This window comes from Cnephaeus nilssonii, assembly GCF_951640355.1.
Source record: "Cnephaeus nilssonii genome assembly, chromosome: 23".
NCBI classification, from domain to species: Eukaryota; Metazoa; Chordata; class Mammalia; order Chiroptera; family Vespertilionidae; genus Cnephaeus; species Cnephaeus nilssonii.
The window spans coordinates 4,873,062-4,900,474 of NC_137094.1; the positions used below are offsets into that span (position 1 = coordinate 4,873,062).

General features: G+C 43.9%; 1 protein-coding gene across 3 annotated transcripts in view; it reads left to right on the forward strand.

The window, feature by feature from the left end:
* The window catches only part of AHCTF1 (AT-hook containing transcription factor 1), a 77,661-nt gene extending 65,192 nt beyond the window's left edge, over nt 1-12,469 (forward strand). For 2 of the 3 annotated variants that reach the window (XM_079763799.1, XM_079763800.1), the window contains exons 33-36: nt 188-1,997; nt 7,816-7,949; nt 9,659-9,726; nt 10,659-12,469. In XM_079763799.1, the coding sequence (XP_079619925.1) occupies nt 188-1,997; nt 7,816-7,949; nt 9,659-9,726; nt 10,659-10,848 (2,202 nt within the window). In that variant the 3' untranslated portion in view covers nt 10,849-12,469. The remainder of the gene's footprint in view (nt 1-187; nt 1,998-7,815; nt 7,950-9,658; nt 9,727-10,658) is intronic. The other variant, XM_079763801.1, reaches the window with a different exon arrangement.
* The last annotated feature ends 14,944 nt before the right edge of the window (nt 12,470-27,413 follow it).

The window sequence follows — 27,413 nt, forward strand, 5'->3', positions numbered from 1 at the left end:
CTAAGAAAGTCTGATTGCTTAAGTGGGTATTTTATAAAGTAAACCCATAAGTAGATGCCATGTCAAAGGTAGTTTATATTTAAAATTCATACATCAAGGGTGAGATGGTCATTTAAAAACATTGTTTTAAGTTAAAATAAATATATATATAAATTCTTTAACCAGTCTCATCTTTAATTCATTTTAGGTAATTGAAAATGAAAAGCTTGAAGTTCAAGACTCAAGACAAGAGGCTAAGAATCTTTCATTTAATGAGTATCCTTCAGGAACTCTTAAGCTTCAATATAATTTTGAGACCATAGAGCAACAGTTCTGTGACTTGCCTGATAATAAAGACTCTGCTGAGTGTGGTGACATTGCTGAAGTAGATGGGGAACTTTTTGTGGCTCAGAGCAACTTCACCTTGATATTGGAAGGTGAAGAAGAAATTGAGACAGGTGATTCTGCAGCATCTAATGTGCTAGCTAAAGCAGCTAACACAGTAACTGATTCAAAACATGTATACACTGGGGAAAATGATAATCATGGACATGTTGCAAATTTGCCATCTGTCATAACTAATGAACAGGAGTCCCAAAAGACAGAGGCGTTACCGTATGTGCCTGAACCAATTAAAGCAGCAGTAGCAGAAAATTTAATAGATGTAATTAAAGACACAAGAAGTAAAGAAATTACTTCAGATCCGATGGAACAGTCCATTCATGAAAACATACCTTTAATAAGCCAAAAGGTAACGAGTTCCACCAAGTTAGTCAAATCTACATTTAAGACTGTTCAGGAAACAAGTACAGTGACGACGAACGTTAACCAAGTTAATGACATGATTCCATCCAGAACTCGAACAAGAAGACAACGGACCCAAAGCCTGGATGTTACATCAGTGCAACAGGAAGAGTCAGCAGATGTTGCTACCCCTGAGATGCTAGGACTTTCAGTTAGAAAGAAAACCAGGAAAACAAAAGAAACTTCTAAGGCTTCTGCTGAAAGTGCCTTTCCTAATGTCAAAGAAATATCTCAAACCCAGCAAATGCCTCAAAATTCTATTACTCCTAAGAGAGGAAGGAGAAAGAAAGACACAGAGAGTCTTAATTCTGTGGAACAAGAATTACAGGTTACTCCAGGTAGGGTATTAAGAAGTTCAAGGTCATCTCAGTTGGAACCAGCAACCACAGAAACTTCTCTTAAAAAAGAAGTTAAGCTTTCATCTGTTACAAAAAAGACTCCTAAAAGAATGAAAAAATCTGTAGAAAATCAGGAAAGTGTTGAAATTTTAAATGATCTAAAAACCAGTAAAGTAGCAAGTCCTAGCATAAGTAGCAAAAGATTGAGACCTACTAATTTAGAAACTTCTGAAAATACAGGACATGAACAAGATGGGAAATTCAATGAACAGCAGCTGCCTGTTCAAGGTAGTAAAAGGGTTAAAAAGAGAGACATTAAGGCATCAGATGTTAAAGAAGACTCTAAACTTGATTCATCTCCTTTGACTCTTCAAGCAGAAGGTGATATACCCGCGACACCTAGGAAACGTGGTAGACCAAGAAAAATCAATCCATCACTAGATGTAGGATCCGAGGCTGTTAAGGAAGAGAAAAGTCCTAAGAAGAGCAAAGTTCAAAAGAGATCTGCAAGAAACACCCCTGCTAAAAGGGAAAATATTGATGCTGGAAAACCAACTTTAGAAAAATCAGTTTTAGTGCCAAATGAGGAACTTGTTACAGTGATGAGTTCTAAGAAAAAGATTACAAAAAGGATTGAAAATCAAAGCCAAAAACGTTCATTACGCTCAATACCAGAAAAATACATAGATGAAGACATGGCGCAGAAGGAACCCAAGGACCGAGAAGAAAAATTACTTGCCAAAACTCCTTTGACTCAGTTTTCCCGTAGCACAAGGACTAGATCTAGCAAGGCCATTTCACTGCCAGACTTTTCTGCACCAGAAAATGAGTCTTTATTTTCTCCTCCTGTGTCAAAGATTTCAAGGAAAGATAAAGGTATGTTTATTTCTATTCAAAGCATAATTTTCATTTTATTCAGTCTTTAGCTTCAAATTGTTTTAAGCATGATTTGAGTTGATATAGACTGTAATAGATTATTCTTTTTTTTTTGTTTTGTTAATCCTCACCTGAGGATATTTTTTCATTGATTTTCAGGGAGAGTGGAAGAGAGGGGGAAAGACAGAGAGAAACATCAATGTGAGAGAAACACACCGATTGGTTGCCTCCTGCCCAGGCTGGGAAGGAGCCTGCAACCAAGGTACATGCCCTTGACCGGAATCGAACCTGGGACCCACTTTGGTCTGCAGGCTGACGCTCTATCCACTGAGCCAAACCGGCTAGGGTTGATTATTTCTTCTAAAGATGATTTGTGGTTATAGATAATCTCCTCTCCTTCCAAAATAACAATTTTGATCTTTTAATAGTAAAATTTAAGGATTTTCTATTTTAAAGTTTATTTTCAGATTCAAGAATTTTCTGGTTCATCATGACCTTTTAAATCCTATAGTTGACTTGACTTGGGTTTAATTTTTTAGAACAAAATCATTTCTCTTTATTCTGCTCTTATAAGCTAAGTAACTTAATTTTAGTTTCTTATTAAACTTTTTTAAACGGCTGCATGTATTTTTAAACATCAGTGAACACCCTATTATGGTTTCCTGATGCTGTGAGGAAGGCCAAGAGGAAGATAAGCCATTTAGAAATCTGCAAACTCATATCTTCAGCATTCAGTATGCAAAAACCGCTTTAAATATTTGAATTTTTGAGAAACGAGACTGTTCTAAAAAATTGTATTTATGCACTCATTCGTTATATTTCTATAGCCTGAGTCCAGGAATTGACCCTTTGCCATAAAATTGCTTATTAGTTCTAAAAATGATTTGTAGTTGTAGCAGGCCCCCCTGCCCAAATTTTTTTAATATTTTATTTTGGTAGTACTATATATAATTCAGTTTCTTCATGGTATTATGAAAATGTGGTTATGCATATATTTTGCATGGAGGAGAATGAAAGGACAAAATGTGAGATTTTAGCTAACTTATCAAGGCTGCTATGTTCAAGTTAAAATGCACGCAAGGAGGCGCCCCGCGGGCCGCCGGGACCCACACCTGACTTCCTCTCTGCCCCGCCCCCCCTCCCCCCACCGCTCCCCGTCCCCCTGCCTGTGTCTGCTCCAGGGCTGCCCCAGCTGGCCCAGGCCCCCCCTCCCACCTGGCCTCCCTGCCTGTGTCCGCTCCGGGGCCACGGGGGAGCCGGGACCCACGTCTGATTTGCAGAGTCCCCCAGGCCCCCCTGCCTCTGTCTCCATCTCTGCTCCAGGCCTCACCTGCACATGCAACCTCCTCTTGTCTGGTCATGACCTGTTACGGCGTCCTGGCCTAATTTGTTAAGATTACCTCTTATATGTTAAGATTACCTCTTTATATGTTAAGATTCTTTCATACTTTCCTCGTGACTTAGAGCAGTGCAGTAAACAAAATTTACAAGTTATTTTAGTGTAGTATGGCAAATATATTAATAACTCTGATCTTTTGTTATCTTTACATAGTCATCTATCATTTTCTGTAATAAAAATAATACATGCCTGCCATAGGAAATTAGAATTTAAAAGTAGATACTCTAGCCATCTAAAGCACCACTAACCACTGCTCACATTTTCTCATATATACTTTCTGTCACTGGTGTGTGTGTGTGTGTGTGTGTGTGTATTTGTTGGTTTTTTTAAAAAGAAAAAACCAACAAACTATGGTTTATGTGTACGTTTTGTTCCTTTCCTACTAATTACATGAGCATTTTCAGATACTCTTGTTTTCTAAACCCTGAGTGAGCATGGTTTTTGAATTTTTTTGTTTTGTTTTGTTTCATACACATTGATACAGTCCATGTGTGGCATTTCCTCTCACTAATGTGCCACAGACTGCTTAACCATTCTCCTGTTAGGTGTTTTGAGTTTTCTGTTTCTAGTAGTCCAGGCGCCGTTAGGACGAGATGATTCAATGACAAATGAGGAATTTGGGGCTGGGATCTCTCATTCTGCCACTTACTAGCGAGGCAGAAAGTTATTGAACCTTTCTGAGACTTGTTTCCTCGTCATTGCAGTGAAGCTGGGAATGCCTACCTTACAGGGCTCGTGTGAGGACTCATGACTTTAAGCAGTTACACCCTTGGGTGCAGTCAGGTTCCTCTCTTCTTGGACCTGAGAGGATAGTTTCTAGACTCTTAACATCTCTCTCCCCTGTGCCTGTTTAAATTATATTCTTAAAGCTCCTTTAGGGAGGGGTAGGAGGTTCACAGAAGAATGAATACAGAAATATTAGGTTAGAAATTAATTTAGCTTACAGATGAAAGCTGGAGGCTGTACTCTAGTGAAACCTGTCAAAGAATTTTGTTTAGATGTGTTTTATAGCTAAAACAATGTGAAGCTTGACATTTCAGTACATTTTCTCCAATTTTCATTACTCATCAGATATTTAAGAAGGATCTGTTGTTATATGCCTGAGGCTATACTAGGGTATACATTTATCAATTTGAATCTCACTAAAACCCATTTAAGTATTTGAGGAAATTGGAGTTCAATAAGACTGAGCACCCATATCACCCAGGTAGTAAGTAGTGGTGTTTTGGAGCCAACTCCTGGCTGCTGAGAGCCAATGGTTAAAATGTCTGGAATTGCCTGGCTGGCGTAGCTTAGTGGTTGAGCGTCCTACCTATGAACCAAGAGGTTCAATTCCTGGTCAGGGCACATGCCTAGGTTTTGGGCTCAATCCCCAAGAGTTGGGCGTTCAGGAGGCAGCTGGGCTCAATCCCCAAGAGTTGGGCGTTCAGGAGGCAGCTGGTCAATGATTCTCATCGTTGATGTTACTATCTCTTTCTCCCTCTCCCCTCCTCTCTCAAATTAATAAAAATATATTAAAAAAAATAAAAGTATATTTTACAAATTTTTTTTTTTTAATTTCTGGAATTATCTGAGCCAGCCTTGGTGGGAACACTTATATACAGAAAGCAGAATTTGACATCTTATAGAACTCTTGATTATCCCAGTAAGTGAAGTAACATTGAAGTATAATTTGATAATTTTATTTCAAAGATTTGTTAATTATATTCTTAAACTAGTAGCCCGTTTGCACGAAGATTCGTGCAATAGACCTTCATTCACCTGGCTGCCTGCACCAGTTTTCTGCCTGCACCGGGGACCCAGGCCTTGGCTGTGGCCACCGCCTTCTGCCTTTTTCAGGGTCGGGGCTTGGCCCTGGGCAGTGGCCTTGGGCTCGGCCACACCCAACATCCCTGCTAAGGATCGAAGGAGCCGACCCCCAGTGCTTTCCTGCGATCCGTGCAGGCTGCCCGCTGGTGCCCAAGGCCGGGAAAGCCTCCGCCCCAGGCTTTCCTGGCCTTGGGCTCGCCGCACCCAGCGTCCCTGCTACCGATCACAGGAGCCGACCCCCAGTGGTTTCCTTCGATCGGTGCAGGCTCCCCGCTGGTGCCCAAGGCCGGGAAAGCCTCCGCCCCAGGCTTTCCCGGCCTTGGGCTCCGCCACACCCCAACGTCCCTGCAACGGTTTCTTGATGGGCGTGGTTTGTGGGCGTGGCTTGGTTGGTGGGCGTGGCTTGGACTAGCGAAGGTGCGGTCAATTTGCATATTTGTCTATTATAAGGTAAGATTATTATAACAAAAGCAAACATCTATAAAGCACTTACCATATGCCACACATTGTTTTTTAATCTTCACAAATAACTATAGAAACTGAGGCACCGAAAAGTCTCAGTAACTTAACTTTGGCCCCACAACTAGTTAGTCCAAAAGCTGGGCTTTCATCTATGGGAGACTGGTTAAGCGACACCATGCCATTTGCACAGTTACATTGCTAATTGGCATTACTATGGAAACCCTAAGGTTACAAACCAAAATCTGAGATTAAGTCTGATAGATGTTTTTAATTACATATTCTAAACCAATTCTTAATTAAATCATTTTTATTTATCTGTGGAATAGCTTCCTATCAGCTTTTTAAAATGTCTTCTTTCTGCTTGCCTTTTCCTTTTATGATGTGGGCTTTTCTGTTGTTCCCCTTGACTAGAACAATTAACTGAGAATGAGCTAGAAGGAAAGGTTTGAATTCTTCTTTGTAAATATTATAATTACTTCCTATCTAATAAAAGTAACATGCAAATTGACCGTACCTCCACTATACCCACAAGCCTATAGGAGGGAGCTTTCTAAAAATACAACTTCCCTGAAATACATAGGTAACATCACATTTGATGGTAAAACACTGAATGTTTCCCTTCAGATTGGGGATGAGGCAAGGAGGTCCAGTCTCATCATTTCTATACAACATTTACTGTAGGTCCTGGCCAGGGCAATAAGGCAATTAATAGAAAACAAGTGGTGTGCAGATTGAAAAGAAAGAAGTAAATCTATTTGCATATGACATGATTGTCTATGTAAAAAACAAAACCCTAAGGAATTGACAAGACATGCAGAATAGCACTTGGCAAGATTCAACATGCATTTATGACAAAACTTTCAACAAGATGGGATTAGGAAAGTATCTCAGCGTAATGAGGGCCATCCATCTACACTAATAAAAGGGAACCATGCAAATTAACCATCACTCCGCTACTCACACAAACCATGCCCACAAGCCAATCAGGAGCAACTATGCAAATAAACCCAACCAAGATGGCTGCAGCCACAGAGCAGGAGGGAGGCTTGGGTTTCCCCGGCAATGGAGGAAGCCAAGCTTTCCGTCTGCCCTTGCCGGCCCAGGCCTCTGCTTAAGGCTACAAAGTTTCAATTATAGAAGGTAAATAAACCCCGGATACCAGGGCCTCCGCATGGGTCGCTGCGGGGCATGGCCGGCCTGCAAACCACCACAGGCCCCTCACCCAGCTTGCCCCACGCCCCAAGGGAACCCCCACCCTGATCCAGGACACCCTTTAGGGCAAACCAACTGGCCCCCACCCATGCCCCAGGCCTCCATCCTATCTAATAGAGTAATATGCAGATTGACCATCACTCCAACACACAAGATGGCCAGCAGGGAAGGGCAGTTGTGGGTGATCAGGCCATCAGGGAAGGGCAATTGTGGGCAATCAGGCCAGCAGAGGAGGGAAGTTGGGGGCGACCTAGCCTGCAAGGGAGGGCAGTTAGGGGCAAGTAGGCTGGCAGGGGAGCAGTTAGGCATCAATCAGGCTGGCAGGGGAATGGTTAGGGGGTGATCAGGCTGGCAGGCAGAAGCGGTTGGGAGCCAGCAGTCCCGGATTGTGAGAGGGATGTCCGACTGTCCGTTTAGGCCCGATCCCACCAGGCCTAAACAGGCAGTCGGACATCCCTCAAGGAGTCCCAGATTGGAGAGGGTGCAGGCTGGGCTGAGGGACACCCACCCCCCGTGCATGAATTTCGTGCACCGTGCCTCTAGTTTGTAAATAAAAACCTTGTGTCTGGAACAGTAGGAATTAATGAAGCAAACTAGCCCAGGTTATATATATAAGAATGATGTTTCCCTCTCGGAATGTTTGAGGAGCAGTAAAGATTGAAGCTAGTATACTACTGTTTTGTATCTGCTTTATGGCCTGTTTTCATATTATGGCATTTAATTTGCAGCATTAACTATTCCTGAACACTTAAGTACCCAAATGATGTTTGGATTTTTACTGTCATTTCTCTCATGGGTACTAAGTTATGATACTAGTGTTTTCTGTTTGTCGATGTTTATATCTTTCTAATGCCCATATTTCAAGTTTTTACAAAAAAAGTATATGTTTATATAAAGTGACATAGTTACAGTGTTGTCTTTTCTACCTTTCTTTAGCTATAAAAGTAGAAGCTCCTGAACAGCTGAAAGAATTAATCTCAGACTTATCTTCTCCATTTGTCCTCTCCCCTCCTGCGCTGAGGACCCGGCGGAAGAATGTGTCTAAGACACCCCGACTTGTGCAGGAACTGGTGAGAAATGCATGGTTTTATCTGCATGCTTGTTTAAGCCTGCTTGTTTATTTTTTTTAGCAATGTTCCTACACTTTTTTTAAAAAAGCATACATTTTTATTAACATCCCGAAATTGCCTTGTGTTCACTTTGAGACCCTACATTTAAGAAAGATTTGTGGCCCTGGCTGGCTTGGCTCAGTGGATAGAGCGTCAGCCTGCGGACTGAGGGGTCCCGGGTTCGATTCCGGCCAAGGGCACATGCCTGGGTTGCAGCCTCGATCCCCAGTGGGGGGCATGCAGGAGGCAGTCGGTCAATGATTCTCTCTCATCATTCATTGATGTTTCTATCTCTCTGAAATCAATAAAGAAGTATATTTTTTAAAAAAAAGAAAGAAAGATTTGTGGTATATCACTGGCAGCTGCAGTTTAAATTACCAATTAGGGGAAAGGTTTTAAATTTCAGTGTCTCATCAGAATTATGTGTTTATTTAAAAAGTGTAAGTCCCCGAATGTCATACACAGACCACACTTGGAGATAGTTTCAGAGTTGATTCCTCACCTAATTACACATAATCCTAAAACACGCATATTTCGGGGATTTGAGTATGAGACCCTTACATTTGCCTTCATAAGCATTTTTTAAATTATCTGCCATTATCCAGCTACTGTGCAAGGACAGAGACTTTGACAGAAATAATTCAGGCCGATACCTTGTCTTTCAGGAGCTCAGTTTAATTGAAGAGGCAAAAGCACAGTTATTGTATAGCATGATCAGAATCCCTTCTACCCAATGCCCCAATAGACAGAAGGCAAAGGAGACAAGCGTTCTGGGCAGAGATGACAGCAGGGGGCAAAGGCACGAAGCACGACAGGGCATTGGGGGATCCATGTGCACATCAACCAATAGCTGTGGGGGTTATGTGCATTTTTTAAAAATATATTTTATTGGTTTTTTACAGAGAGGAAGGGAGGAGAGGGATAGAGAGTTAGAAACATCGATGAGAGAGAAACATCGATCAGCTGCCTCCTGTACACCTCCTACTGGGGATGTGCCCGCAACCAAGGTACATGCCCTTGACCGGAATCGAACCTGGGACTCTTCAGTCCGCAGGCCGACGCTCTATCCACTGAGCCAAACCGGTTAGGGCTATTTTGTGCATTTTTTAAAAATATATTTTTATTGATCTCAGATAGGAAGGGAGAGAGATAGACACATCAGTGATGAGAGAGAATTATCGATGGGCTGCCTCTTACACGCCCCACACTGGGGATCGAGCCCGCAACTCGGGCATGTGCCCTGACTGGGAATCAAACCATGACCTTCTGGTTCATAGGTCCACACTCAACCACTGAGCCACGCCGGCTGGGCTCGCCCTGTGCATGGTTTAAGTTGTTTCTATGAAAAATGAATTCTGGTGAGGAAAAAATGGTCTCCAATTCTTATGAGATGATGAGAGCCTGGGTTTAGGAACAAAAGGGCAGTGAACTATGGAAACATTCAAAACATGAAACTGGGAAGGCGGATTATTGAATGTGTGAGGATGATGGATAAGAAGCATTTTTAGATGACAGTTTTCTACTAAAAAATGAGTTCATATGAGACTTGCTGAGTTTGAATTCATTAGCACTGTTTGACTATATTCCTTGATTTAGTAAAGAACTTTTTAAATTTAGATTCCAAATGTTTAACTACTAAAGATTTATCTTTTTAAAATTTCAACTCTTAGGAAGATGATGCTGTGGGACAGCAAAGAGTGAAAAGAGTGAGGACTGAAAAAACAAAACAAGCAAGCAGGTACGGCCTTTTCTGTGCTCTGGTTTTAGGTTTTGTTTCTTAATATTGGATGTGAGAAGAGTCGGTTTAAAGTAGGAAATCAAGCTCATTGGAAAAGGTTCATTCTTAGGGTCATTCACAAGCACTGGCTCCCTGCAGTTGTTGACTTCACGGTGGTTTTCTTTAGAGTGGGAAAGCCCTCGTCCTTCTTAAAGAAGCCCTGTATACCCAGTGAATCTTTGATTTTGCCTGGGAGTGAGATGTTTTACATTTCTTTAGTAAAAATAGATGGCTATTAGTAAAAAGTAAATAAACTTAAAAATCTTGTGGTTATTTCACTAATAGCTATATAACTTTATCCATGGGGAAATTACTCCAGTTCAGATATATTTGTTACATGGTATTTTATTTATGCTGTGCTTTGACATTGAATTCTAGAAAAGTAAAGTAACCCATTTTACCTTACTTTAAAAACGAATTTAATGAGTCTTTTGACTGTAACTAGTAACAGCACTACTTACACGTAAATTGGCTTTGTGTGTATGTGGAAAACTGCTTCATACTAATACGAAAACATCTACGTAATTGCTGATTGCTGCTGTTTGAGAATTGCTTTCTCCTCCTTTCGTGGGCCTGCTGGGCTTTTATTCCATGGACTGACTAGTGGGACTTGGTCAGTCTCTATAACCCAGCAGTATGTACTAGGACATATGCAACATTAAAGAACATTCCTTAGTGATGTTTTTGAATATTCCGATTAAAAGGGAAATTTCTGTCACATGACACTTTAACTCTGCCTCTAATTATCTTATATGACTTAAAGCTTCACTTCTCTTGTGAAATGAAAGCACTAGGAAAAGGTAATCCTAAGTTTTCTTTTCATGTATTGAGAAGCCAGTTATAGTTTATATTATGATGTGTTTATTCTTACTTGAATTACATCTTTTTTTCAGAACCACAGAAAAAGAAAGTTGGTCACCTCCTCCAGTAGAGATTAAGCTGATTTCTCCCTTGGCAACCCCAGCTGACAGAGTGAAGAGCAAGCCGAGGAGAACTAGAGAGGACACGGGAAAAGCTCTTGGAAGGAACAGGAAGAAACCATCTTCCTTCCCGAAGCAAATTGTCCGCAGAAAAATGCTGTAACTCTTCTCAAGTTTTATTGTACACCTATTTGTAAAGTCACCAGAATTATGTGGATTATTAAAAATCATCTAATTTGGAAGACAGTAATTTATATAAATTGTAAATTTTTATAAACAGAATGTCTTCCATAAGTAAAATCACTCCATATGGAGTATGATTCTTTTAGTGGAGGCATTTTTTCCCCTATTTTATATTAAGACTTCAGACATTTATATAATATGTAAATATGGCTTATATTAGAATATTAAATAAAGTATACACTTCATAGTAGTTTGTGTCGGTTAGATTTTTGAAAGGAATTTCTGTTTTGGTGATGATTTTATATGCTAGCAGGCATCGGGCCCATTGTCTTTCTCTACAGTTGAAAGTATTAGTTCAGTCGTCCTCATTTTAAGATTGATCTAAGTTTTTTAAGTTGCTGTTTTATAATTTATGCACTTTTGCTTCTGTGATTAAGATTTCTAATAAAGTGTTTTTGGGGGGTGTTTTGTGGTTGCTATGTTCAAGTTGAATTATGGGCATGTAATTTTGCCACTTTTTTGTAGTTTAACAAATTTTATGTATTCTACCTCAGATGCTAAGTAATGCATTTGGTTAAATGTAATGTTGGTATTTCTTGTTCAGCAGGCTTAAAGGCTTTTATCTTTAAAGTCTCTAAATTATTCAGAGACTAATTATCCAGGTTAGATTGACCGGTTCACTGCTCACTAGCAACTTCTTAAAAAAGTTTGAGAAGGGGAATGTAAAAAAAACCTCTCATGGATCTTCACTGTACCTTGAGTGCACCTGATGTTGATAGAATGAGAAGTCTGAAGAAATTTTATTATTGCTTTGAAGGAGCTTGCTACTGAATCACAGAAATCTCTTATTATTCAGGTTTTTAAACTGGCAAATTCTCACAGGACCTCAGGCAAGGACCATTGAGGATGGGGAAAGTGTGTGAGTAGATGTGGAAAAAGGAAAAGAAAAAACAACACTGTTCTCTGTAGTATGACTGTGCAATTACGTGGCGATACTTGGTGTAGGCTATAAAATTCATCAATCAATAAGTGTTGTAAAATAATTTATAAGAGGTAATGGATAGTGTGTAATGAATGGACCATTAATAATTGATTGTCTAGAAGCAAACTGCTTTTGTTGGCTGAACTTTTAATGTGAAGTGTAAGGAGTGTGCTTTCTATATTATTTTTCTACCCAAAGGCAATGCGAATAATGAGAGGATGATGCAGTGCCTACACCAAGTCCCGACAGTGTGGGAGTCGCGTGCAAGTGCGGCCTTTTAGTCACGTTAGTGATCCATGTTCCCTGGCCTTGTCGAAAATTTGACTATGACTTACATTTTATTTTTAAAATTTTAGTTATCAAACTTGTATTTAAGCTGCTTATCATTTATGGAATATTAAACTTATTTAAATGAACTTGTTAAGTGAGTAATTTAAAAGATCTAAATAATTCAGTAAACACTTAATTTCATCCTTTGCACAAGTAGCACAATAAAAAAATTGACGAGAAATGTACTGTCAAGTTAATAATTTTTAAAGCCAATGCAGTTCGGTGAATATAGACATGTGGTGTCTATTGGTAATAAATGTACTTTTTTCCCCTCAACAGTAGACCATAAGCAAACAAATTGCCAAATCAGAATGAACTGTTTTATAAGTGCATTTATGGATAAATATATCTTTATAACTTTTTGCAAAAACACTGGTCATAAAACTGTGTTGCTACATTTTAGGATAAAATATGGATTACTCATTCTAAGACCTTGTAGCAGTAGTTTGCCTTTGATTACCAATGCATTCGTTATTTAAAGTAATGCTGAACAGTCAGCCCATTTAGCAAGCTTGACAGTCTGCTGTGGGTGAATGCTGTCCTCGGACGGGATTCGGGGGAAACCTTTGTTCCCACCAGCCGACAGTTTTGTCGGTGTGTGCACAGCAGGTGCACGTGTGCCGAGGTCAATTGCCTTGGCACCCGGAGGAAGGTCAGGTGGAGTTGTGCCTCGACAGACCTTGATTTCCTAAAGCCAGAGCGTGTGGTGAGCAGGGGAATAAGATTTGGGTGAGGGTTTGCTAAGATTCCGCCCCCCCTCCAGGTTTGACAGGAACGGGTCCTGAACGGGATACAATGTAATGACCTTACAGAGGTCTTCCCACTTGTACAACTGCTGCTCCCCTCGTCCAGCAGGACCGTTACATGCCACATCTGCACATTCTCAGCTCCTACCAGTCCTGCCTGGCATTCATCGATGTCGCAGAAAGTAATTCAGCAACCAGGCAGGTGTGTAATTAGGAACTAAAAATGTCAAAGAATTGACTTGTGGTCAGTGAATTAAATGCCCCCCCCAAAAAAAAAAATGGTTTTATATCCTAACCAATCAACACACTGGAAGTAGTTATTTCAGGGCTTATTTCTCATGGCTTTTAGTATTACTAGAGTAACGGCAAGTTTTAAACCAAGGGTGTGGAAGCAGACAGTTACATATTTACAGCCTTTAAGACCCTCTTCAAGAAGATCGCACTTTGTTCAAGTCCACCGCCCAAGTGGATTAGCAACGAGGAGGAACTGGAGATCATTTGAGGGTAGATGGTTATCAATCACCCCTGGACAACTTCTGGGGCGACCTGGACTCTGCCTACTTCCTAACTTCATACACAGTCTACCTTCATTGTGGGATCAGAAAACCCAACTTTTTGAGATGTTATAAGAGGCAATACATTCTCAAGTCCGAGGAACATGAATTCAAAACCTGACTTTTTCCCTTACCCACCTTGTAGCCTTGAGCAAGGTTTTAAGATCTCTGAACTTACGTTTTCCTTAAGTGCAAAATGGATACTTAACTGTTGTTATAAAAATTAGATGAAAGTGTGTAAATCAGTGAGCACAGTGCTTGACAAGCACTCTGATATCAACTGTTAAAGGTGGTTTTTTCATCGTAATCTCTTAAAGGGTTTGAGATATAACTTGCATTTTATGCAAATCCCTCACCTAAAGGGTAGTGTGTACTAGTATGTTCATGGACGTATGTAACAGTATGTTGGAGAGCATTTTATTGCCTCAGAAAAAGGGGTGCCTTTTAGCTATCATCCTTATTCCCCCAGCCCTAAGCAACCATTGGTCTGTCTCTATGCCCAAGTGTTTTGTTCTTTTTGATGCTGTTAGAATAGTTTTCTAGGTTTTAGTTTCCGACTGTTCATTTCGATGTAATTACAGTTGGTTTTTGTGTATCAGTCTTGTATCCTGCAACCCCGCTGAACTCATTTATTCTGGTGGGGGTTAGGGGGTCCCTAGGACTTCCTTATTCAAGGTGATGTCATCTGCAAGTAGAGGTCATTTTACTTTTCTCTGCATGCCACGTGCCTGGCTAGAACCTCCAATACAATATTGAATACAAGTGTCGAGAGTAGGAATCGTTGCCCTCTTCCTGATCCTTGGGGTCATATTCAGGCTTGACCATTAAGTATGATACTAGTTATGAGTTTTTCTATAGGTGGCCTTTATCAGATTAAGTTTCATCCTAGTCCTAATTTGTTGACTATCATAAAAAGTGTTGTATTTTGTCAAATGTGTTTTCTGCACCTGTTGAGATGAGAGGTGGCTTTTGGGTTTCAGTCTTGATACGATGTATTGCAGTCAATCATTTTAAGGACACCCAAGATTGGTTAGGTGTGGTGAGGTGTCAAAGAGACTGGAACTTGCCACAGAGCCACATGGGACAGCATCGAGGTCAGTGAAGGTCTGAGGCTCAAAGAGCACGGCCCGCCCTCTTATTTTAGTTTCTGTAGAAAGGAAAGGGCAGGCACAGGCAGTTTTGAGCGATTTTAGGGTTGGATAGTTGGCTGTAGGCTATGGGGGGGTCTCTAGTTGTCAGGTACCTCCTGGGGTGATGTAGGGAGAGGAAATACTGGCTTGTGTGCTGGGGGGCGGTAGGTGTCTGGGACAGGGATGTTGCATTTGTTGGTTTGCATGAAAGGCAAGTGGTTTTCTATCTCTAGGAATTCATCAACCCTTGAGGGGCTGTCTGTCTAGGCCCGGGATGTCAAAAGATCATAAAATACAGAAAATAAAAAGCATGATTAATATAGTCACTTTCGCACGTTAAGCCCAACTTGCATCTCTAGGGTAAGTCCCATTTGGTCATGGTTATCATTCTCTTTATATGTTGCTGGATTTAGTTTGTTAATTTGCTGAGTATTCCTGCATCCTTATTCATAAGAGAGATTGGCCTGTATTTTATTTTCTTATAATGTCTCTGTCTGGATTTGATATCAGGGTAATAATACTGGCTTCATAAAAATAAGTTGGTTAGTGTTCCCTCTTCTATTTTTTTTTTTTTTTGGTAGAGTTTATGAAGAATTACTTTAATTTTTTGATAGAATTCAGTCAAGCAATCTAAGCTTTTCCTTTATGAGCATTTTTTAAATTTTAACTACTATTATTCAACTTCTTCACTTTAGCTATACGTCTATTCAGATTGTCTATTTTTAAATAAGTTTCAGTAATTTGTGTTTTCTAGAATTTGTCATTTCACTTAAATGGATGTTACTCAGTTGTTCACAGTATTCCTTTATCAGCCTTCCTTTCCTGCCTTCCTCGTGGCTTCCTCTAGTTCTGTGAATATGTCTTTAGGGCTCCTGTCCACTCCTGATCACACCCAGCGGTTCACCTGCTGACGTGGGGCCGAGAGCTCTTTCAACAATGTCCTGGGAGCAAAACGCACAAATCAATCCAAGTTCTGGTTCCCGTGGGGGACTCGTTTTTGAGATCCACGTTTGACATCTTTCTCTGACCCCAGTTAGGTTCCTCCCCGCTATCTTATTCCCTTGTCCCGGCGCCGGGCAAACTCCAGGGCCTGTCATTTAACCCGTGTCACCTCCTCAGAGTGCTGCAGCCAGAGCAGAGGGAACGGGGCGACAGGGAAACCCCTCTTCTCACCCCTGCTCTCCCAGGGCTTGGCCTCAGCAGCAGGTAGGTGAGGGCCGAAGAGACAGGCTGATGTCCCGCCTCCCAGGAAGAGCCCTCCAAGTAGGATCCGGGAAGGGAGCCCGTGTCCTTGGCTCCCGAGGTCCAGGGTCTCTGCCTGCCCTGCTGGCAGGGGGGAGGCGGGAAGGGCTGCTCCAACGCACGGGCTCTGCTTCCTGCCGATTCTGATGGACTTTGCCGAGAGCATGCTTCCCCGCGGGCTGTTTGCCTGGATGATCCGGAGACTTTGGGGTTGCTTTTGCATTAATTCCACCCTTCTCCCTGGGAGCGTGACAGTGGCAGCGCCGCCCGCTGTGATGCTGGAAGAGGGCTTTCTGGCTCTGAGCACAGCTGGGTGTGGGGCAGGCTGTGCTCAGAGACCGACCAGAGAGAGCCTTTCCCGAGTGCCGAGGGAAAGAAGAGCAACTGCCTAGCCTACAGCCACCCGCACAACAGAGCAAAGTGAGCGGACGGTACGCTCCCGGCCTAATTTCTCACGAGCCATCAGGGTGGCAAAACGGCGTGGAGACCAGCCTGCGGTGCCCGGCTCTGAATCTGCGGTCTGACTGGAGAGAGAGAACACGGGGGGCACATGCGTGATTTCCATCGTTCCAGGGCCACTGCCACTCTCCACGGCCCTCAGGATCCCAAACACAGGAAGGCCTGTCCCTTGGACCGGGCATGCTGGTCTCACCATGGCTCCACGTGATTAGGATGGTGTGTGGACTCCAGCGGACCCCAACAGGAAATGTGCAGGCCAGGTAAATTCTTTAAAACACAATTTCCAATTTCAATGGAAGGGTGTGTTTTTTAAATGAAGTGTTAACAGTATAACAATACACTAGTTTTTGATGCAAGCATGCTACAATATACACTTCCATTTGAGAGTTTTGATTTTAAATTTATTCTTTTTTCGTGCTAAACACAAGGTCCAGAAGTGCAGCTAGTGCCTAAAGGAGTTTTAGGCACTCAAATTAGTTGATTTCCCAATGTAGTGACGTCAGTCAAGTCCATTATACTTTGCCTCTCTGAAACAAAATAAGCAAAACTTGTGAGAAGCTTGGTTTGAGCTAATATTTATGGTTCTGTGCACGATTCCACCTTACAGTTGCTCACACTTCCATATGGGGGGATGGCAAACAAGTCATTCAGTGTTACAGGTTCTCTGGTCAGAATAAGCACAGGGTGCACGCAGGGGGAAGGACGGAGCTCATCACGCTTCTTGGGTAAGTGGATTTGTAGTTCCCATCAAACAGAGAGAAATTCAACAATCATTTCTTCAAGATTTTCTGTCCTGCCTTATTCGTTCTGTGACATGACACTGACACTCTCTTCACGTCTCAATTTTTTCTCTGTTCTTTTCTGCCTACTTGTCTTTCAAAACTCAGACCAAAGAGGATAGCCTTTATTAGACCATCCCTAAAACCCCCTGTCACACAGTTCTGACTTCAAAAACCCAGGAAAGATCCCTGGGCCCTGGGATGCACTAAGACCCACCACCCCGGTGCAACCATAAGAAAGGCCAAACAGAAGTATAACTAGGAAGTCAGCTGTGGGGAAACTGAATTATGAAATAATCCAAAACATGGCAGAGGGGGGAGAGAGAGATGGACTAAGAATAAATAGCAAGATGGTAGATTTAATGCCAGACATTATCAATTATTATAGCAGGTGTAAATAAACATGTCCAGTAAAAGGCAGAGGTTATCAGAGTTGATAGGAAAAGCAGGATCTAACTATATCTGTACAGAAACCCCACTTAACTATAAATTAATAGATACCCATCATGGAAACACTGAGAAAACGACAGAGGCTAAATGTACATCACACAAAGCAGACTTCAGAACCAGGAATCTTACCTAATAATAGACAAGCATGCTAATTGACCGTACCTTTGCAATGCCCACAGCCAATCAGGAGTGAGTATACAAATTAGCCCAACAAAGATGGAGGTTAATTTGCATATGCAGCTGCCCAGCCAATGCAGGCCTTCTGCCCCGCCCCCAGCCGCTGTGAGCCTCTGAGCAGCGTGGGAAGGTGGAAAGGCGGCTCCGGCCAGAGTGAAACCAGTGCCGGCAGCCAGGGAAAGGAAGGCCCATTCTGGCACGAATCTTTGCGCATCGGGCCTCTAGTATTTCATAACAAAGTAATCTATTCGTGAAGAAGACAGACCATCCTAAAAGGTATGTATCCAAGAGCAGGACTGCAAACTACATGAAGCAGAAACTGATAGAAATAGACCATCTACAATTGTGTTGACGATTTCATCGCTCCCGAGTATTAGAGAGAACAAACAACGAAATAGTCAGTACTATTATAGAAGACCAGACAGCAGCAGCAACCTGACAATGACATTCTAAAACACTTCTGCGGCCCCCACCCAGCCACAGTACTGCACATCCTTCTCAAGTGAGCCGGGCACTCTATGATAGCCTGTATCCCAGATCATAAACTAGGCTCAATAAACGTGAGGCTAAAGCCATACAAAGTATGTTCTCTGACCACAATGGAATGAAACTGGAGACCGTGATGGGCCTCCCGGGGCTATGCACTCGGGCCAGGACCACTAGAATGACAGGCAGCAGAGCCTATGACAGAGGCTAGGATTCCAGGACAGGCAGTAGCAGGAGAACGCTTGGTAGTGGGTCCCGCAGGAGTGATGACTACAGAGGAGGCGGGACCATTATGAAGACGGGCATGACAGGCACGATGACGCCATGGGCACTAGAGATAGTTACTCCGGGGATGATTATAAGTGTGGGAAAGAGGTTCCCCACAAAGACCCAAGTTAAATCTGACCCTTAAAGTTCAAAAAGACGGAAGGAAGGAAGGAAGGAAGGAAGGAAGGAAGGAAGGAAGGAAGGAAGGAAGGAAGGAAGGAAGGAAGGAAGGAAGGAAGGAAGGAGGGAGGGAGGGAGGGAGGGAGGGAGGGAGGGAGGGAGGGAGGGAGGGAGGGAGGGGGGGAGGATTACAGAAATGTTATAGCATGAAATGATTATATTAGAGAAAAAGCTCAAATCAACATTCTAGGTTTCTACCTAAGAATTTAGAAAAAAGAAGAGCAAATTAAGCACAAAATGAGCAGAGATAAAAATATGAAAGATTAGAGCAGTAATTAATGTAAAATAGAAAAATCAATGAACTCAAAAGTGGTTTGAAAAAAATCAATAAAATTGGCAACTCTCTAGCCAAAATGATCAAGAAAAAAGATTTAAAATACCAAGATGAAAAATGAAAGAGACATTTCAGCTCTTAAACAAATTAAAAAGAAAATATTATGAACAAAATGCCAAGAAATTCAACAATACAGATGAAATGGACACACACTACTTCGGTTCTCACAGAAAGGGATAACCCGGGTAGTTCTGTATCTATTGAAAACTATATGTACCAAAAACTTCTCACAAAGAAAGCGCTAGAACCAGGTAGATGCCTTTGCTATGAATTCTACCAAGAGAAGAACTAATGAGAATTCTACAAAAACGAAACAAAACAGACAACCTTGCATATGATAAAAGAAACATGCATTTTCCTTTTTTTTGGAACTTGCATTTTCTGAGGCCAGTATTAGAAGAAAACCAGCCAAAGATATTACAGAAACACTATACACCTATATTCTTCATGAACATAAGCACAAAATTAACAATATTGTGCTACCGGGATCGGGCCTAAACGGGCAGTCGGACATCCCTTGAGGAGTCCCAGATTAGAGAGGGTGCAGGCTGGGCTGAGGGACAACCCCTCCCCCACCCCGTGCACGAATTTTGTGCATCAGGCCTCTAGTATATGATAAACCCTCAGCTAGTATCATGGTCAATGGTGAAAAAATGAAAGCTTTTCCTCTAAAATCAGGAATGAGACAAGGATGTCCAATCTTATTCAACAGGGTAGTGCAAGTCCTAGCCAGAGCCATCAGGCCAGAAAAAGAAATGAAAGGCATCTAAGTTCTAAAGAAAAAAGTAAAGCTGTAACTAATCATGGATGATATAATTTTATATATAGGAAATCCTAAAAACGCCCCCAAAACCTATGAGAAATAATAAACATACTAAAATTGCAGAGTACAAAAGCAATACACACAAATATATGTCATGTTTCTATACACTAAGATGAAAAATCAGAAAGAAACATTAAAACAATCCTATTTACAAGCAGGAAGTCATGGCTCAATTCCCAGTCAGGGCACATGCCCGGGTTGCAGGCCTGATCCACAGTAGGGGGCGTGCAGGAGGCAGCTGATTAATGATTCTCTCTCATCATTGATGTTTCTCTCTCTCTCTCTCCCTCTCCCTTCCTCTCTGAAATCAATAAAAATATATTTAACACAAAAAGAGAGAGCAAGTAGGAGACTGACTGGTCTCTGTCCCTTGGCGCCTGGAAGTTTCCGTAGACTGGCTGACCTTGAAAGCACAGCCCATGCTCGGGGGTGGGGGGAGGGGGCTGTAACCTTGGTTACCGGTGGGCACTGGCTAGCTGGAGGTCCCTGGCGGTCCCTGGTGGGTGTTTTCCAAATCGGCGAAAGCCTTCCCGGTTTCCAGCTTCCCTCCACTGGTTCTACGACAGCCTCGGAGCCACATTTCAAGCAGGTTGTGTGCTGCTAGTTAAGGTGGAATCAGCCAAATCGGAGCAGGGAGTGGGTGTCACGGGCCCATGGGAGCCCCCGCTGACCCTGACCCTACGGTCTTCCTCCACAGGGAAGTGTTCCAGGCCTGGGCAGGGGCATCCTGGCCACGGCCAGACCGGCTCCGGGCAAAGCCACTCCGGGATGGGGTTTGGTGCAAACAAGGGTCTCGTTCCCAACACGGCAAAGAGCTCCTCCAAGCAATCGGGAAGCGGGGAGAAATCAGGACACCAGGTGTGTGTTGTCCCGAGACGCCTCCTTTAAGGGATTTTTTGTTTTTTCCTTTTGGAAATCCTTCTCCCACATGGAAGCGATCAGCATCTCTATTTCAGGACGAGGTTAACTCTTCATGCCCAGGTCCTGTTTGCATGATTGCAAAAGCAAGTCGCAGCTCAATACAATGCTGGATTTTTCTGGTTCTATGGAGACCAACTCAGGGACATGTCTGTCAAGGGCAGGTGCTGTAGTGCGGGCTCTGACGGGATTCCTGCTGAGGCTCACGGACAGCCTGAGGAGGCGGGGTTCCTTCGCTCCCCCTTCTACCAGGGCTGGGGTGTCCTCATCTTGACCTATTGAGTTCTTTTTAAAAATATATATATATTATTGATTTTTACAGAGAGGAAGGGAGAGGGAATGAGAGTTAGAAACATCGATAAGAGAGAAACATCGATCAGCTGCCTCCTGCACACCCCCTACTGGGGATGTGCCCGCAACCAAGGTACATGCCCTTGACCGGAATCGAACCTGGGACCCTTCAGTCTGCAGGCCGACGCTCTATCCACTGAGCCACACCGGTGAGGGCGACCTATTGAGTTCTTATTCCCAAACACAGAACGTTGTTTTAGCTCTTAACAGTCCAGGCAGCTGCTTACTAGCTCTCGCACAGAGGGCCAAGGTTGCATTTTGGATGCATTTGAAGGCTGGTGACATTTCCAAGACGCAGAGCGACCATTAGCATAATTAGCTATAGAATGTGGCAGTTAGATGTCAGCAAACACTTGTCAGCACAGTCCATGTTTCTGCTTCCTCTAAATGGCAAAATAAATCTGTTATGAAAATTCACGAATGCATTATCTTTTTGTCTGAAACGTTCCCCTGCTTTTAAAAGTAGTGTGTCCAAGTGAGAGGACAGAAATTACTCACAATCTTATCCACTGAACGAACTGCCACTAACATTTCAGTACATTCCTAATTTTTAATTTAATTGTTTCACAGTGATGCACATGTAGCTTAAAAACTCCAACGCCCAAGAGAAAGGAAGGCCAGACGTGGAAACAACCACCACCCATCCATTGGTAAAGGGATGCAGCAGATGTCCATATCCACACAAGGGAATGTTAGTCAGCGATGAAAGGGACATACATCTGGTGCGTGCTACCACTTGGGGACCCTTGGAAACATCACACTGAGTGAAAGAAGCCAGACACAAGAATCCATTGGATTCCATTTATATGAAACTAGAGGCCTGGTGCATGAAATTCGTGCACAGGGGAGGGCGTCCCTCAGCCCAGCCTGCACCCTCTCCAATCTGGGACCCCGGTAGGATTGGGCCTAAACGGGCAGTCGGACATCCCTCTCACAATCCAGGACTGCTGGCTCCCAACTGCTCGCCTGCCTGCCTTCCTGATTGCCCCTCACCACTTCTGCCTGCCAGCCTGATCACCCCCTAACCACTCCCATGCCAGACTGATTGATGCCTAACTGCTCCCCTGCCAGCCTGTTTGTCCCCAACTTCCCTCCTCTGCCAGCCTGGTCACCCCTAACTGCCCTCCCCTGCAGGGTTGATCACCTCCAACTGCCCTCCCTTGCAGGCCTGGTCCCCCCCAACTGCTCTCCCCTGCAGGCCTGGTCCCTCCCAACTGCCCTTCCCTGCAGGCCTGGTCGCCCCCAACTTCCCTCCTCTGCCGGCCTGGTCACCCCTAACTGCCCTCCCCTGCAGGCTTGATCACCCCCAACTGCCCTCCTTTGCAGGCCTGGTCCCTCCCAACTGCCTTCCCCTGCTGGCTATCTTGTGGTGGCCATCTTGTGTCCACATGGGGACTGCCATCTTGTGTGCTGGAGTGATGGTCAATTTGCATATTACTCTTTTATTAGATCGGATGGCCAAACAGGAATCTATAGGCACAGAAGTAGGTTCAGGATGGCGCAGGGGTGGGGTGGAGGGGGGGGAGGGGAGGGAGAAGGTAGAGAATAGGGAGTGATGCCAGTGAGCTGCTTTGGCACAGGGAGGGACAGAGTGTCCTAATGTAGGCTGTGGCGATGGTTGCACAGCCCGTGAACACACTAAAGGCCCCTGGTTACACTCTCTAACCCTTTGCACTCGGATGTCGAGTGTGACTCGACACGGTTAGCAATAGAATAAAGGAATCGAAAAAAGCAAGCGAGTGCAAAGGGCTAAAGGAGTGCACTGGATGGTGATGCGACTTACATCTCAATCAAGCTGTTTACAGTGGAACCAAAGGCTTATGATGGAAACCACCTGTCGCCGCTGCCCTGTCCCTCTTCCCTGCCATTCCCCACAGGTTACCGCCTTCACCTTCTAGCTGTTTGCCCTCGTATCTACCTCCATACTTTAAAATGATGCTGGCTCACCCTGGACGATCTGGCTCAGTGGATAGAGCGTCGGCCTGCGGACTGAAGGGTCCCAGGTTCAATTCTGGTCAAGGCATATGCCCAGGTTGCGGGCTCAATCCCCAGTAGGGGGCGTGCAGGAGGCAGCCAATCTATGATTCTCTCTCATCATTGATGTTTCTCTCTCCCTCTCCCTCTTCCTTCCTCTCTGAAATAAATAAATGTTTTTTTAAAATGATGTTGGCTTTTCTCCTCTTAGGAAGCAGTTTTAGATATTAACTACCTTCCCGCCACGAGAGAAGAGAATTTAACTCAGCACACTAACACCCCTCCCCACCACAATGCTCCTCCCCCCCCCGCACCCCATATCCCTGCCTCATTTTAAATTTGGTTAAATCAACAGTGTTTAACATGTTAGCTGTGGAATACCACTCACTGTTGAACCAAGTAATAATGCCTCCTTTCTACACAAGAAGAATAAATAAAAGGCATCCAAATTGGAAAGGAAGAAGTAAAACTGTCCTTATTTGCAGATGACATGACACTATTTATAGAGAACCCTAAAGATATCCCCCCAAAACTACTAGAACTGATAAGTGAATTCTGTAAAGTAGCAAGACACAAAATAAATATCCAGAAATTGATTGCACTTTATACACCAATAATAAACTATCAGAAAGAGAAATAAAAAAGAAAAATCCCATTTATAATTGCATAAAAAAATACCTAGCAAGCCCTAGCTAGTTTGGCTCAATGGATAGAGCATCAGCCTGCGGACTGAAGGGTCTGGGGTTCGATTCCTATCAAGAGCACATGCCCGGGATGTGGGCTTGAATCCCAGCAGGGGACATGCAGGAGGCAGCCAGTCAATGATTCTCTCTTTTCATTGATGTTTTTATCTCTGTCTCTCCCCCTCTCCCTTCCCCTGTGAAATCAATAAAAAATATATTCAAAAAATACCAGCAATAAATTTAATCAAGGAGGTAAAAGACCCGTACTTGGAAAATTGTAAGACACTGAGGAATAAAGTGAAGAAGATATAAATAAGTGGAAGTATATACCATGCTCATGGAGAGGAAGGATTAAAATCATTGAAATGTCCATACTACCCAAAGCAGTTTATAGAGTCAATGCAATCCCTATCAAAATGCCAATGGTGTTCTTCACAGAACTAGAACAAATAACCCATTAATTTATATGGACCAAAAAGAGCCTAAATTGCCACAGCAATTTTGAGAATAAAGAACGAAGTTGGAGGGATCATGCTACCTGATATCAAACTATAATGTGAAGTTATAGTAATCAAAACAGCATGCTACTGGCATAAAAACAGACACATAGAGAAGTGTGTGAGAGACAGAATAGAGAGCTAGGAAATAAACCCACATCTATATGGTCAATGAACGTATGACAAAGGAGGCAAGAACATACAATGGGCTACAGTCTATTCGATAAAGGGTGCTGGGAAAATTGGACAGATACATGCAAAAAATGAAATGAGACCACCTTCTTACACCATACACAAGAACAAACTCAAATGGACTAAAGACTTACTAGTAAATGTAAGACTCAAAACCAGGCGTCCTCAAACTACGGCCCGCGGGCCACATGCGGGTGTCTTTGCCGTTTTGTTTTTTTACTTCAAAATAAGATATGTGCAGTGTGCACAGGAATTTGTTCATAGTTTTTTTTTAAACTATAGTCCGGCCCTCCAACGGTCTGAGGGACAGTGAACTGGCCCCCTGTTTAAAAAGTTTGAGGACCCCTGCTCAAAACCATACAACTTCTAAAAGAAAACGTAGGCAGTAAAATCCTGGACATTTAGTGATTATTTCTTCTGATCTATCTCCTCAGTCAAGGAAAACAAAAGAAAAAAATAAACAAATGAGATCATATCAAACTACCAAGGTTTTGCACAGCCAAGAAACCATCAACAAAATGAAAAGACAGCCCGGCTGGCATGGCTCAGTGGTTGAGTATCGACCTATGAACCAAGAGGTCACGGTTCAATTCCTGGTCAGGGCACATGCCCGGGTTGTGGGCTCGGTCACCAGTGTGGGGCGTGCAGGAGGCAGCCGATCAATGATTCTCTCTTCTCATTGATGTTTATCTCTCTCTCTCTCTCCCCCCTCTCTTTCTAAAATTAATAAAAATATATATTAAAAAAAGAATTTTCTCTATATCATTAACATTATTTGAGAATCTCATATTGCATGTGAAATAGAGTTGTGCTAAACTCAGTGTTAGCTTTTCCCTTTGTTGGGCATTTATATTGTTTCCATATCACTTCCCCCCCCCCAAAGATGACCGTTTCAAAGAACCTTAATCTGCTTTCCACGCAGGTTCCATTCAGGACGCTGGGAACTGACAAGGGGCAGGTGACAGCGACACCAGATCACCAGATCGGAGGGCTCTGCAGCCTGACAGACCCAGGGACCCTCACCTTCCTGCAGAGAACTCCGAGCCCCCAGTCTGACCCCGGCCAGCTTCCTGCATGTCCCTGTGCTCAGCCACACAGAGCTGTCCCCTTCCAGGCGCGCGCTTCCTCCATCTCTCCTTCCTCAGCCTCCCTGCTCCCTCTGCCCTAGAGGCCACCAGACACCCACCCGACAGCAACACACTCACGTGCTGCACCAATGGGGAAGACAGGCGCAGACCCTAAGGCTGTGGGGGGGCAGGGGGGTGTGCTGGCGGCTGCAGCAGGGCACAGATGGGGAGACCCTAAGGCTGGGGGGGGGGGTGGTGTGCTGGCAGCTGCAGCAGAGGCGGTAGGCTGGGTTAGGTGTATGGGTTTGGTGAGGCGGTGGGAGGTTGGGGGCTACAAATAGGGGCATTTAGGCAGCAGGATTCGTAGGAACAAGTCCAGGACTATCTGAAGGTGCTGGCATTCCCGGGAACAGGACGGCCCTGAGCAGCCAGGCGTGGTGCAGGGGGGAGACGTGCAGGGGCCTTTGTCCGGAGGCCGCGGAGAATCGTGGAGGATTTTCTATGGGAAAACGACCATCAGGTTGGGGGGTTAGAAGAGATGGGGTCTGGATTTCTCTGGCGGCAGGGAAGTTGGATAAGAGAGTGCCACCGAGAGGCAGGTTCAGAGGTGCTCACGGCAGCCTGGCGAGTGATGGAGGCGTTGTGATCACCATCAATTCTGATCTCCAGGTGCAGCCTGGAGGGTCCTGGCGCCAGGAACTGCCCTGGTCCCCGGACCCCCACACTTCATTCCATCCAGATAAACCTTCTTATTTGTATTGATTTCAGAGAGGAAGGGAGAGGGAGAGAGAGAGAAACATCAATGATGAGAGAGAATCATGGATCGGCTGCCTCCTGCACGCCCCACACTGGGGATCGAGCCCGCAACCCGGGCCTGTGCCCTGACCGGGAATCCAGCTGTGACCTCCTGCTTCCTGGGTCGATGTGCAACCCCTGAGCACACAGGCCGGCGTAACTGGTAAGTGGTGTGTCTTTTCTGTGTGAAATACAATCAGGGAAAAGCATGTGGAAGTGTGAGCTGGGCTGACCTGGGGCTGCTTCCTCCCAGGGGCCTCACCCCACAGCCAGCATCGCCTGGTGGACGTGGCAGGAAGCGGGAGCAGGAATCCTCAGGAGCCGAGGGGACAGGCTGAGGGGAGGGTCCCGCGTGAACTTGAGTTTGACCAACTTCGGGAACGCCACCTGGTAAGTACCCAGCGGCCGGGCACTGATTTGTGCCATAAACATGGCCTCAGACGTGAAGTCGGTTCATTGTAAGGCTCGGACCATGACTCGCTGCCGTCATTGGCCGTCCTCCTGTCTGTTGTATTTTAAACTAGGTCACGGCTCTTCGATAAAATGAAACTAACAAAACCACCGCCACCCCAAGAGGCAGCTGGTGTTCCCTTCCCTGAGGGAACCCCGTCTCTGTCCCTCCCTCCCGTCTTCCTCTCAGCCTTCCGTGTTTACCACATGTGAATATGGATATCGTTATTTAGTAGCACTCATTTTTAAACTTTACCAAAAGGAATATGAATTATTATATTGTCTCCTGGATCCTGCTCTTTTTTTAAATCCTCACCCGAGGATATTTTTTCCATTGATTATTAGGGAGAGTGGGAGAGAGAGGGAAAGACAGAGAAACATCGATGTGAGAGAAACACACCGATTGGTTGCCTCCTGCACGAGCCTGACCAGGGCCCCGGCCGGGGAGGAGCCTGCAACCGAGGTATGTGCCCTTGACCTGAATCAAACTCAATGGAACCTGGGGCCGCTTCGTCCGCAGGCCAACGCTCTGTCCGCTGAGCCAAACCGGCTAGGGCTGGATCTTGCTTTTTAAAGTTAAGGTATAAATTACATACAGTGCACAAATGTTAAATGTCCAGCCTAATGAATGATAAGTGTATACCTATGTTACTACCATATCAAGACATAGAGTATTTCT